Raw genomic sequence first — 13,646 nt, 5'->3', positions numbered from 1 at the left:
GAGTGTTTTAAAAGCAAACACACTGAGCTAACTTCATTTCCAGTGGAAGCATAACTTTACAGAAATTAGGTCAATTATATCAATACATGCTCTATTCTTAGTGTTCTTAAGGTGACAAAATAGAAATAAAAACCACCAGGGAGGGTTTGATAGAGGTTTATGGTTGTGTATGGACTGAAATGAACTGATGTTTCATACCAACTAGCTGATGTGCATTTTTGAGGTAACTGAGCCTTTTGTTTTGGTTTTCACTCTTTCTATCCTTCCTTTTTGTTCTGTTTTACAGGTGTAATAGCAGTTGTGATATTCATCATCTTTTGCATCATTGCCATCATGAGCAGATTCCTCTATCAACACAAACAAGCACATCGAAATAGCCAGAAGAAGGAGAAGGAATACCCAGAAAACCTTGAGAGCTCCTTTAAAGCTGACATTGACTTGCAAAACACAGTGAGCGAGTGCAAACGGGAATATTTTATCTGATGGACAGTGCAATTTCCCCTTACTCTTCCTCCCCTAAACTCCTTTTCTTTAGCCCTTTCTCCCTCCCTTTTTTCTTTTTGAATTTTTTTTTTTACACTCATTTTTTGCTAGCTTCGTTTTCCTTTGGAAAAGACCGCCCTGCACAGGAAACACTGAGAACAATCACAGTGCCTCACTCTCTGCACAAGAACCTGGCAATCACATTTACTTCTGCAGCTCAAGAGACCTGTTATCCCATCCTACACTAAACAAGATCCACGTGCACACCTGGTTTCTGCTGGCAGTTCTTGGATGTTTCAAAGCCCCTACATTTATTTGTTGTTTTTTTTTTCCTCTGGAGCTATTTAAGTAGTTGCTTTTACACTAGAGCTGGACTATGTAAAGTACAGGTAAAGTAGTTGAACACATAGCTCTGCAGATACTGGGACAGGATAGAGGGAAAGAATGAGATCAGAACACCTGATTTATTTCATGGGCTCATTTACAACAATCATAAAGAACCAGCCAAATTCTCAAATGTTATTAATTGATAAATTGTTTATTGATTTAAAGAAATTAAATTTATTGTGTTAAATCAATTTGTACCAGTTGAAAAGCTGGTATGACATAAAAGAAAATAAAACTGTCCTCATTAAGCTCCTTCCCCCAAACTCCTGTCCTTTTACTGTAACTTTAAGGCTTCTCAATAATTTTCCAACAATATTTGTATCAACAATAAATATCATTCCTATGCACCTCTTTCACCTCCATCTCATAAGGCTGGCTATGTAGACCCAACATACACTAGTATAACCCTAGCTGAAGCATGGAAAATAGTAGCTTGAATCTCCAAGGGTTTTAGGAAGCTGCTAGGACTTAGGTGCTCTATATTTGTCTGAAATGTTAGAAATGAACATATGCCTGTTCATGCCACATGGAGGATTATCACACACTGAGGTTAAACGCTGTTGCCACTGTGGAAAAGAAAAAGAACATAGATGAGAAAAAAACAAAATAGTTTAATCTTAAATATGACTCACACTTTCTGCCAGTTTTCCTAAAAAAACAAAAAAAACCAAAAAAAAAGAGAAGAAAAACCAAACCCTATTACTCAAAAAACCCTCCCAAAACTGCATGAAAGATTGATTGGTATTTCCTGTTCATAGAAATTTGAATAACTTCTCCAAAGCTAAATAGAGAGAGGTCTGATGTCATGTCTAAAAAGAGGAATATTTGATAAACTCTCTTTACAAGGAAGAATATAAGGGAAACAAAGAGATCCCAAACACTCTACTTCAAATTAATCTTCAGTCCTTTTTTTTTTCAAATCTTCTGTCCTTTCCTGATTGGGAACATTCCTGAAGAATCAAGTTCTGCCCATTTTACTCGTGCTGCATGGTTACAGTGTGGGAATGAATAGCCTCCTTTTCAATCACAAAAAAAGTAAGAAATTAAGGAGTCCCAGCCAGTGAGGTTTTGAACACCCTTGTGTCTGTGTGACATCTGCCTTTGCAGGGCTTCTAAAGAGTATGTAGAATGTTCTGGTGGTAGAATTAAGCCTAAATTTAAGGGGAAAAAAAAGTCTTATTCATTGCAGTACTCTTGATAAGAATTAATCAGACACAATTGATTGTGCAGCTAAATTTCCTTCTTTGCCCCACACCCTGTGCAGCCATCCTGGGGTTTCCACACAGTGGTCCTTTTTGCATAGATTAAAAATTAAAGAATCCCAGTATGAGGTAATAATCCACAGCAAACTAGAGATGAGTTTACACATGAACAGGTGTTGTTTTCTAGGCAGTCCATTGGAAAGGTATGTAGATGTTTATTTGTTCAAGTTTTTTGTTTGAGTTTTTTAATGAGAGGAGAGAGCAGATGAGGAAGAATAAATAAATAAATGACTGGACATGGTGATTCTTTACCCCTTCTTGTGGAGTGTTCAGGGAAGAGAAAGCAGTCTTGGAGTGACATCATTCCTAGGTGAAGAGGAATATGAGGCCAGCCCTATAACCAGAACTCTTCACTGAGCTATTTTATAAAGCTGTCAACATTGAAACTAGTTTGGTGCCATTCTTCCTCAGCCATGATCAGCTGCAGCCATTTCACCACACTCTGGCTGTTAGAGTGACACAACTGCTCAACAGTGTTTCTGTGTGGTGAGTGCTGGACTGATGGACTCAGTAGCTGGATTCTCTTTACAATGCTTTGTTTTTGGTGGTAAAATTCTGGCAAAGCAATCATCTTTTTCTTTCCTGCAGATCAAACTGCTTTGTTTGGCATGGCAGAAGGGAGGAATAGGAGAGTTCATGGGTGCCTCTGCCCATGTTTGAGTCATCTTTTCTGAAATGGCCTCTGCATGAGACATCTCTGATGTGCTGATGTGCTTAATTGGCTACATGAAGAATGGAGCAGGAGGGCAAAACTCTGGAAATTTAGCTAGGCTGGGGCACATCTGTAAAAAGAAAGAACATCACATGAATGTGTGCCTGAGTATACAGAGATGGGTATCTGTACCTGTGGATGTACTGAGATGGGGAGATTTTTATGCTACAGGGCTGAACAAATGAACACTTCTAAATTAGGATGTAAAAATTATTCTTATTAAAAGATAGCTAAAATATACTAAATGAAGTGCTCTAAATATGAACTCCTTTTTGTTTTTTAAGTAGTTTTGTTTTTTGTTTTAATGCTTTCTTTAGTGAGGACATAATTGGATTTCCTTCAGTAGTAGTTAAATGCAATTTTATTTTTTTTAAATAAAAGAGAAGAAATACAGCTTTGAAAAAGCTACTAGAGCTAAAATTCATTTTCTTCATTCAAATTAGAACTTTTTTCACATCAATTTAAAACCATTTCTGCAATTTTTGTTAATGTTTCTTTTTAAATGGGGTGTTCCCCTTTTTATTTTAGTTGTCATTCTAGATAATATTTTTCAGTAAAGCCAGGGACAATACTTCTGATTAAAAATTTTTAGATTTCACTAAAGTGGAAAACCTGAGACTGTCAAAGAGTTGTTTGGAGGCACTGTTTGGGTTTTCTTCCTTTCCCAAGATGAGTTTCATAATAAAAGTAAGGGACCAGTAGAAAGACACTATCTCTTTTTTTTCTCTTGGTGATGTGATATGATATGTAACCTCTGAAAATTATTATTGCTAGGCAGGGATTTTTAGACTGTGAAATTATGAAGAATCTTAGATATGAATTTAGGCACTGCAAATTCCTGTTTTCCAGAAAAGACTTGACCAGTAACAGCCATGGTTATATTTACTCATGCAGTCTGAGCGGGATGCCCAGAAGGACTCTGTGAGTTCCAGGGCCTGGCTGTAGAAAACTAAGGAAATCCGGATGTCAGAAAGCTAACTCCAACTAACTTGGCTGCCACCTGGGTGAAGGATAGGCTTTACAAGGAATTTAGTCTCTTGAGGATGTGGATCAATGCTTAAGTGACCAAACAAAATGAGCATTTAACTCAAATTCATTTCTGTGTCTTCCTTGCTTTGGAATGTTCTAATGTACTACAAGACATTTAAATACCTTTGAAAATTGAGTCCCATTTCTCTTTTGGAAATAGAACTTTGGTCCTAAGTAAGTTACCTATGTAATTGGCAGTTAGTATTTCATCTGTCCTTATTCACTTACAGAGACAAGACAGTGTGAATGTTTTGGGTCAGTTTTTAACATATACACTGTTTGGTTTTTTTCCTTGTTCTTGCCATGGCTCAGCACTTAGGTTATTTCTGCAGTGAAAAAGCCAAATAAAAGACATAATTTTAACTCATATGGGCTAAGCCAGAATTCCCGACAGGGAATTTACATTACTGTAAAAATGAGACATATAGAGCTGTGCAGTTATCAGAGTGTGTTCAGTCATGAGATGCCCCAGATATTTAAGTTAAAACTATAACCAGATTACAAAAATAAGATGCTTTTTCTCATGTTTATTTTAACCTGATTTAGCTAGACTTAAATCATCCTATTTATCAATTGCTGAATTTTTACAGTGTAATCCAAACCCTCATTTTAATGAGATCTTTGACTATATTAGAATTTAGCTGATCACATATTTCACATATTGGGTGAGGAGCAATCAATATATCAAATTGTTTCACTATGGGGAGAGGTTATGAATCTTTTCCTAATTAAGTCAGTTATTGATTTTGCTGAAGATAAGATTGAGACCAACGCAGCACTTGGATATTGCCCTTACCTGAGTCTTTTGGGTTTGTTTCATTTTGCATTTTGTTTCACTGACTGCCTGTTTTACAATTGTCACTCAGTCCTGTCCAGCCCTGTGGTTGCTGAGGACAGGGCAAATGTCTCAAACATCCTGTGAGATTAAATGAATCACTAGAGATGCCTCTTTCTCTCCATTGATTATAGAGATAGGGTAGTCTCCTGGCAATAGATAAGTTACTTCTAGCAGAATCTGCCTATCATTCAGAATTTTACAATAGTTTTAAAGATACAGTAGACACATCTCCACAGATATTACAAGTGACTTTTTTTTTACTGAGGTGACAGCTGGGGTCAAGGAAGGACACCTTGCATCTAAAATTACTCTAAACATCTCTGCCTAGTAAATGTGTGCATGTCCTTGTAGCCAAATGCATGAGACTGGAATTTCAAAGTAGTGCTTTGAGCCGGCAACAATCTCATCAGTAATTGGTAGGAAATGGATAATTCTCCTTTCAGTCTGTTCTAGATCAACATCCATTTTTGACCTCACATGGAAGCTTTGGCAGATAGCACACATGAAGCCAGATCCACATATTTCTGAATCTAAAGCTAACTCAGCCCCCTCAGATGCCTCTCTACATGCCTGGTGCCATTTGAGATGAAACCAGAGCATCTCTGCAGCTCCAGGAAGGATGTAAGTCTCCTGTCTGTCACATCCTGACATCTGTTAGCCCCAAGTAGCTATGTCTCATACTTCTTGGCTTTCTAATTATTAATATTTCCCATTCCTAAGGGGTTCTGGTTCCCCAGAACCTAAGTTCTCCATGAGATGAATTGCTGAAAAAATAAATCCCATCTTCAGAATAAAATCAACCTTCCTTTTGTAAGGAAGTCTGTCAATTAACATACATCCTCCATTCCAAATTAGAAGCGTGTAGAGGAGGCAGAGCTTGACCTCTTTGAGGTCCACCATCTCATGCCATTGCTGTCTATTGCTCTCACCTACACAAAGTTTACCCTAAACAAGACCAGTTTCAAGTATTCTTCTGCACGGCTGGTTTTTTTTCACAGACACAAAGGAGTTTATTTTCTATTTTACTTTTCAGAAAGCAGCACTTTGTAAAAGACCTGAGCAAAGTCTGAGACCTTCTGGGTGCTATTTCAAAGCTTTCATGCAGTTTTTTTTTTTTTAAATGCCCACTTATCAAACAAGCCAAGTGCTATAGCTACACCCCTGCCAAACCAACGGCTTATCCAGAGGTTTTAGAGGTTGGTGGGAGGCCTCTTGCTTGACTTTAGTTAGAGTTGCACCATGCCTTTGAAGGTTTTGGGGGCTTTCTTCGCAGGTTGCTATCGCAGCTTCAAAGCATGATTTGTTCCCTTGGGTTCTGCAGTTTGCTGCACTTTCTTTCCCAGTGGAAAGTTCTTCGTGTCCTCTTTCAGTGTGGGTGGCCCCCTCCTCGCTGCTACTTTTGTACATGAAACTTCTAAACACATTCTTCTTTTGGGTCTGAAATAGCTTTTTCCTCTGATTGTTTATTTCAAGACATGCATCTAGAGAGTTTGAATATTTCAGTGTATTGATACTTATTTTTGTGATATTTTGCACTAAGTTACTCTGACAAAAACAAAAGTTGGAAAAAAGCACACTTTCTGGTGAACTCTTGTAATTTGTGAGCTCGTTGTTTGTTGTTTGTAATGTGCTGAGTCTACAAGCCGAGCTAAGGAAGGATCAAGGCAACAGTTTGTGTCAACTGTGTCACTCCATGTCTAGTTCACCTCCGTTTTCTTCTTCTCTCCTTTTTCTTTAACATGTGGAGCTATGAAATTGCTGGTGGGAGTCAGAGGAGCTGTTTCACAATTCAGATTTAGATTATGATTTTTTCTCCTGGCAGTCCCAGAAACCAAAATGTCATCTGGGTGTTCAACCAGAGGGAGACTGCACTGGATCAGGGAAATGCTGTCACCTAGAGATGGTGGCCTCTAAGGAGAAAAGAGGACATTGTGATGGGGCAGTGAAGGAGGCAAAAGCTCTTGGCTTCTGTTTGAAGTCATGCACGGTAACCATGAGGTGGATGTGACGCTTTCAGGCATTGTTCAGTGGTTGGTCTTTGCCATAAGATGAATTGCTGCTTAGTCTGCCAGAACATAGTCTGAGTTGTTCTGATGATCTATAAATTATCAGAGATGTGCTTCAAACATGGGAGAGGAATTCAAAGGTCTGGCTAACAGCAGATCTGAATCTCCCCAGTTGGATCACTGGAAGTCTCCTGGATAACCCAAAGGAGAACTGGGGATGATTTCCCTCAAACAACCAAAACATTTAATCAAATTTTGGGTACAACAGGTGATCCAAAGAATGGTGTTTGCTTAGAGACTTTCCACTCCTTTGTTCAGGATGCTTGTGGCAGTAGTTTTTTCTAAACTACTGACTGCTGGTCACATTGCAGCACCACTTACTTTTTGATATGCTAATCATAACTGTCCCACAAATTGCAATCCCACAGACCCCAAATAGAGTCCATTTGGAATAAATTCTGCATGGGAAATTATTTACTCATTTTTGCATGCCCCTTACAGCAACTTCTTGTGTCCTTTAGACACACCCTTTTCTGATGTGTTTTGTCATTGCTGCCAATACAGCACCCATATTGTCAAGAAAGTAGGAGGATTGTTTCTCAGGTAAAGCTTAGGTACAGCCAGTCACAGCCTCACTTTCCATTCACAACACAGTGGAATTGAAGTTTCAGGAGCTTAGGACAGCAAACAGATACATTCTTTTATCCAGTCATAAAAATCTCTACTCTGTGATTTTTTTCCAAATGAAATGTGTAACACAGACTATTATATCTAAACAATAGTGAGAAGCTTAACATTGTTGTACCTGACCTGCTTTGAAACCCCCTTTGTGAAGGAAACAGAGAAAGCTTCAGACCTGGTTGTAGTCCTGTTTAGGTCAATGTAGATGCATCACAGATGCACTTAGCCTCATATTGCTCTTGCTTTAATGATCTCCTGCAAACTGGGGCTGACATACATGGATCCAAATCAGGAACTTATGTTTGTCTTCCCTTACTGCTGTGAGTAAAAGTTGAATTCACTGAAATTTTGCTGTTTTCTAGCAGACCTATGGATAAAATTTGGGATAAGGCAATGAACTTCAGCTCCCATGATATGGCTTAAGTCGCCTTCAGGAATTTCCAAAAATTTATGTTTGGGGAAGTTTGGTTTGTGGTGGTGTCTTGTCAACCAACTCAGGAGCCCGCCCTAACACTAACACTAGAAGGATTTTATGGGATTTTAATGGATAAAGGCACCCTGAAAAGAAAAAAAAAAAAAGACAAAATAGCAGCTGAGATTAAGTATTTGTAATAATAAAAAAATGGTTCTTTCCACAGGTGAGCCCTTCATCATTCACTTTACTTTATTACTTTATACTATTCAGATTGTATTAAATAAATGTCTCAGAGCTCTGTTCATTTTATTAGCAAAGCAAAAAAAAAAAAAAAAAAGAACTTTTTAATGGTTCGTCCAAGGGTAAAGCAAGAGTCTCTCAGTTACAGTAAAAAGCAAAATGGAGATTTAGATTATTCCCCTTTCACTATCTGGTTTTCTAAAGAGAGTTCCACAGGACGTTGCCTCAGTCAAAGTCAGTTTTGTAGACAATGTAACATGTCTTAATACCCTGTTAAGGGATTGAAAAAATTTAGCCTTAGCTTCTTTTGTTTTCTATGGTTACTGTTGTACAGAAGAAAGACTTAAACTGTAAGTAATGTATATTTAATAAAAAAAGACTTTTTGTATGATTTTGTGTCGAAGACAAATGCCTCCTCTTGTGGTTTTATTTTATCTTCTAGCTGAATGAACATTAAAAAGTGCTGATTATGGGAAAGCAAATTTTTAGGTGTTTACATGTTAACTCTAAGCCAACATACCTCACTGGATGATACTATTGATTTACTGATTTCAGCTATGGCTAAAAGTTAATGCCAGGGTTCATCATCCACATCCCTGCCATAACTCATTGGTGCTGGTGGGCTGACTACAAGTCATGTCTGCAGATGCACCCTGGTTCTGCTTAGAAAACCTGCCTGGTCACAGCTCACAGATGTGTGCACACACGTTCTCCCTCCCCAGCCTGCCATGCAGAAACATCCAGTGTCTGTTTTTTCATGGGTCCTCCCACACTACAGCTGCACTTCTGCTGCCACAGGGACCACACTCACACCCTGCTGCCTTCACACGTGTCCCTAGCATGATAAATGGGACATGGCTCAGTCTCAGGGATGCTGTCTTAGCTTTAGGTCTTTGGTCTGATTATTTTTTTCCCTTCCTTGGAGGCTGAGCACATAAATCTCTTAGTCTCCTTTGAAAATCACAGTGTTTGATACAATTGACTGAGAACCAGTAAACACTGACTTAGAAAATAGCAACATCCTAGGAAGTACAGATAGGAAGACTTTTTTCAAGAGTTTCACATGCTTGGATCTGCTGCAATTTTCACCATAAACTTCTAGTACTTACATATTCTGTGTTTCAGTCTTCATATTATCAGGGGAGATGTGGGTCCCATCATCTTAGGAATTTCTCTGTGAGTTTTGTTTTTCCCTCTCATTTCTGGGCAGCCTGTCACCCAGAAAGGAGGGTTGACACAGGGTTAACAGATTTGTAGTCCTGCCTGGAAATGGAAAACAATTAATTCCACATCCAGTGCTTTAGTCAGGGAGAAAAAAAAAGGAAAAAAAAAGAAAAAGAAAACAGAAAAAAGAAAAACAAAAAAGCAAGACGGCGCTATATAAATCTTTCAGACATTCTTCATAGCTAATATAGTGAGAGCAGTAACCTTATAAAGCAAAGGTTTGTAAGGATAGTATAATCTCCTAAAATTTTATTTTTAATCCAGACCTTGGGAATTAAGTTTGCATGGCTCAGTCTGGAAATGTCAATGTTAATTGACTTTCATTTTTCTGAGTGGAGAGAGAAAAACTATTTTCTATTTCTTTAACACCTTAAGTGGGTGCTTTAGTATCCCCCAAGATTTTGGGATGGTTTGGGTTTTTTGGTTTTTTTTTCAATGCATTATGCTTCTTTCTTCCTGAGGAGGAACACGATGAGTTAAAGATATTATTCAGATGTAACATTAAATAATTGCACTCATGTAATGTAAATGCATGTATCTATTTGGCTGACTGACAAAACTTCATAACTTCATTTATTGCAGTTATGTCTAGTTAACAATGGCTGGAAGAGGGGACAAGAGGGGACTATTGTGGGTTGTGGTCAAATCTTCTTCCTCAGCACGTGCTCTCCTTTTATATCATCAGGCAGAAGTAAGGAGAACAAAAAAGCCTCTTTTGCAGCTTCCACACCAGTAGCAAGTGTTTTATGTTAAAGCTTTTTTTCCTTCAACCAAAGGCCCATGGGCTAATGTACACAGGCAAATACCATTAAGAGAACTCTGCTGTGAAAGAAAGCTAAGAGCCCTGCTGGAATCAGCTGTGGCACTTCTTGCTTTTTCCCCCACAGTGTAGGTACAAGGCAGCTGCAGTCACTGCTTATTTTTCTAAACCTTTTGGCCTCCAAGTAATCATAAAATGCAGCCACACAAGGTCATATTTTTTCCCCAAACCCCCATGCCAGCAATGTCTGTATTTACCTCTTCTTAGCTTGAGATCATTTCTCTTCCTTTCTCAAAGCCTAGATTAAATAGCCTTTGCCTCAGTTTAAGCCTATTACAGCTTGTCCTATTGCCAAAGCAGTGGAAAGAGCAGCACAATCCCTTCCTGCCATGCAGGAGCCCTTTTCCTGTTTAACTATCTTAACTATTTGTTTAGGCACTCTTCTCTAACCAAATGCTTTTAGACCTCTGCAGTGATGGGGCCCAAACCACCCTGCAAACCAAAACACTGATGGGGCATCAATAATATGATTTAAGAGTCTGCTACAAATCCTCATGCATCAGGAAGGAGCTGCCTGGCACAGACATCAGCTCTGTTTCCTATCACTGCTGGTGCCCAGGATAGAAGCACCTCGACCCCAAATGGTTAAGCAAAAATTTTCCTTTATTAGTTCACCTCATCCTCCTAAAAGGCTGCAAGCTGAAGGAAAAAAATCTGCCTCCAGCTGGGAGGAGACCATTTAAAAGTGACAAGGAAGAGATGATGTTGGGGTTCTGTTTTCCCCCCCAACACTGCCAAGGGTTCAGTAAATATTGCAATAAGAAAGCTACTGCAAGGGGAAAGAATATTTTTTTTCCCAGGGCAGACTGTTGTGCAGGATCCAGAGACTCCTCAACACTATCAAGTTAAAGAAACTGCAGGTTAAAAGGAGAGTCCAAAGGGATTTCATATATCTGTTAGGGCAGGTGATGGTCCTGGGATCCGAAACCAAACATATCACTTTGAGATACTACTGTGGAAAACAAAGGATAATCAGTCATTCCTCAAGACCAATATTGGTTTATATGTGCACATACAAATACATATACATATATATATATACTCACCAATCTACTCAATATATACACACACACCAGATAAAATACTTATACGTACATGCACCTATGTATGGGGTGTATCTATATGTATTTATATGTGTAAGCCCTCTCTGGCATACATTTCCACTTGTCAGCTATTGAAAAAAACTCTTGATTACTATTTCCTTGGAATAAATTCTTTCCTTTAAAGCAGGAGGCCTTTAGTTTGCTAACACAAAAGAAGTTTGCACTGCTTCTTGCCTCTTATCCCATGTGGTATTTAGCATCTTAAATCCCACTTGTTGACTGGCACAAAATACCCACGGGGCTCGTGCATTTGGGAGCACAGCTCAAGTGCTGAGCTGCTGGCTGCACGTACAAGGAGGTGAAGGGAAATACTGACTCTGCTTTGAATCTCAGTGACACATGGGGTTAGTGTGGTGTGTGCCCAATGAAACCAAAACTGAGGACAATTAATGAATAGATTATGGGCCACTAGAAGATACAGGAGATAATATGCCACAAATTGGCCAATATATAATAATAATAATAATAATAATAATGGTGCTTTCAAAAAATTCTCCTTTATATTTGCTTCAGCCTCTGTTTCCTGTGCCTCTCATGATCCTAGTGTGGCTGCTGCTTACTGGTGAGGTTAAATTTTGATGCTATTAAAATAAATAATAAAAGACAATAATTAATATTTATTTCCATTATGAGAGATTGCTGTTAAAAAAAAATCTGATAATTTTAGAAGAAAAGAGAAAACATCTCAAGGCAAAGAAGAATCAAATTGCAACTTCATTACAAAAATTGTCTCTGGAAAAGTTTTTTAGAGCTGTGTGAAGATTTTGAATTGAGTGGGAGCTCCATGAAAATGATAATGGAAATGGTTTCCAAAGAAGAGCAGCAGCAGCAGCTCTCTGAAACATAAAAAGATCTGCAAGACAGGTTCCTGGGGCTGGCAGGTCCAGCAGCAAAACAGCTCTTTGTAGAGAGGGGAAACTGGAGGAGGCTCAGGGGGCTCCTGAGCTCAGGATTTTTGCACTGCTGTTCCACCCCAGCAATGGCAGGCCTGGGTCTGGGCACTGCCTGCAGAAAACACTTCCCAGGATGGGAAACTGGAAACATTCACTGCAGCACTACATGTGTGCACCAAGGAAGCGGTTTCTGGATCTGAAGCCATCTCCTAAGTGTGTTTTCTGGCTAAGGATTATGTTTCAGGCCCAGTCTAGCAACATATTCATGTAAACTAAACAGCAAAGGGGTTTGCTACCCTTGTAGGGAATTAATTAGATTGAAATTTGCATTTGATTTGACAGTGCTCTCATAATATGCTAAAATCTTTGTAAAAGACTTGTGAATATTTTTAAGGATTTATGCTTCTGGAGTCCAAATCTCCATGATGTTTTTATATGTATTGATACTCACCATCTTAAGCAAAAAGCTAAAAACATCTGCTAGTTTTAAACTAGGGCTTCCATTATTGAATGTCTCTGTCTGTTTCTTAGTTCAGTACAAGAAAAAGTCTCAAGAGAAATACTATGAAGAGTTAACTTATCTTCACCAAAATACAAAGATACAACAAGATTGTCCTTGCCTTCGAAAATAAACTACCTTGCATACACTATGGAAAGAGATACAGAACCAAGACTAAAAATATTATTCACCAACCACAAGAATTTTGTGCAGAGGAACTTCCAGCTATGTTCAGAAGAGCTTAAAGTTCCAATATTGCACTAATTCAATTCATTTGGGCAGGATCAGTGGGCAGGAACCACACAAACATAATTCACTTTTGTGGGCTTTTGGGTGCTTAGCACCAGGAAAGAGCCTGAGGCAGAATATGCAAAAGCAGTAGTGTCATTATCAGTGCTACTTTACGGGTTTAACACTATGCATAATTGGGAAATAAAAAAAAAAAAGGCTTTCACAGCTAGAAAATCATGTCACATATATTTAGAGTTTTGTTCTCATGCAGTTTGTCTGCTGCTTTCTCACTCAGAGTACCTGACTGAGAGCCCAAACACAAACCTGCAGCATGTGTAGACCCATAAGAATGAGCAGCCTGGACAGGACTTACATCTGCTGAGAAGGTAACAAACCTCTGTGCTAATGCTTACTGAGCACAGATAAGAAAGACAGGAACAGAATCTTGTAATGATTAAATAGAGATTGATGCCTTTCTAAGGTGAGACACTGTTCTCTACTTGAAAAGTTATGTGAATGTGAGGCTGAAATCTATCATGACTGATTAGCAAGGATGGGATTCAGCTTCATGGTAACCTAATTTAGGGACCCAATTTGCTCCCTTAAAATACAGTTCCAATGACATTTTCACTATGGAACAAAAATGTATTGTTGGCAGACATGATGGAGGACTTCATCTAAAGTACCAGAGTAGTAGATAAGAAGCATGTAACCAAAAAATGTCTGTAAAAGCACCAGATGCCAGTATTTAGGCAAGCAGCTTTCACCCTTAACTTCCTTGTCAGTGCAGAGGTGCTGACATTCTACTTTGCAAGCTGAGCCC

General features: G+C 38.7%; 1 protein-coding gene across 1 annotated transcript in view; it reads left to right on the top strand.

Annotated features, from left to right (window-relative positions):
• CNTNAP5 (contactin associated protein family member 5) overlaps positions 1-8,444 on the top strand; it is a 276,013-nt gene extending 267,569 nt beyond the window's left edge. Inside the window, exon 24 of the mRNA XM_033065393.2 lies at positions 287-8,444. Within this exon, the coding sequence (XP_032921284.1) occupies positions 287-483 (197 nt within the window). The 3' untranslated portion in view covers positions 484-8,444. The remainder of the gene's footprint in view (positions 1-286) is intronic.
• The last annotated feature ends 5,202 nt before the right edge of the window (positions 8,445-13,646 follow it).

The sequence above is a fragment of the Catharus ustulatus genome, chromosome 7 (genome assembly GCF_009819885.2).
Source record: "Catharus ustulatus isolate bCatUst1 chromosome 7, bCatUst1.pri.v2, whole genome shotgun sequence".
Lineage (NCBI taxonomy): Eukaryota > Metazoa > Chordata > Aves > Passeriformes > Turdidae > Catharus > Catharus ustulatus.
This window is presented reverse-complemented; position numbering and strand designations above follow the sequence as displayed.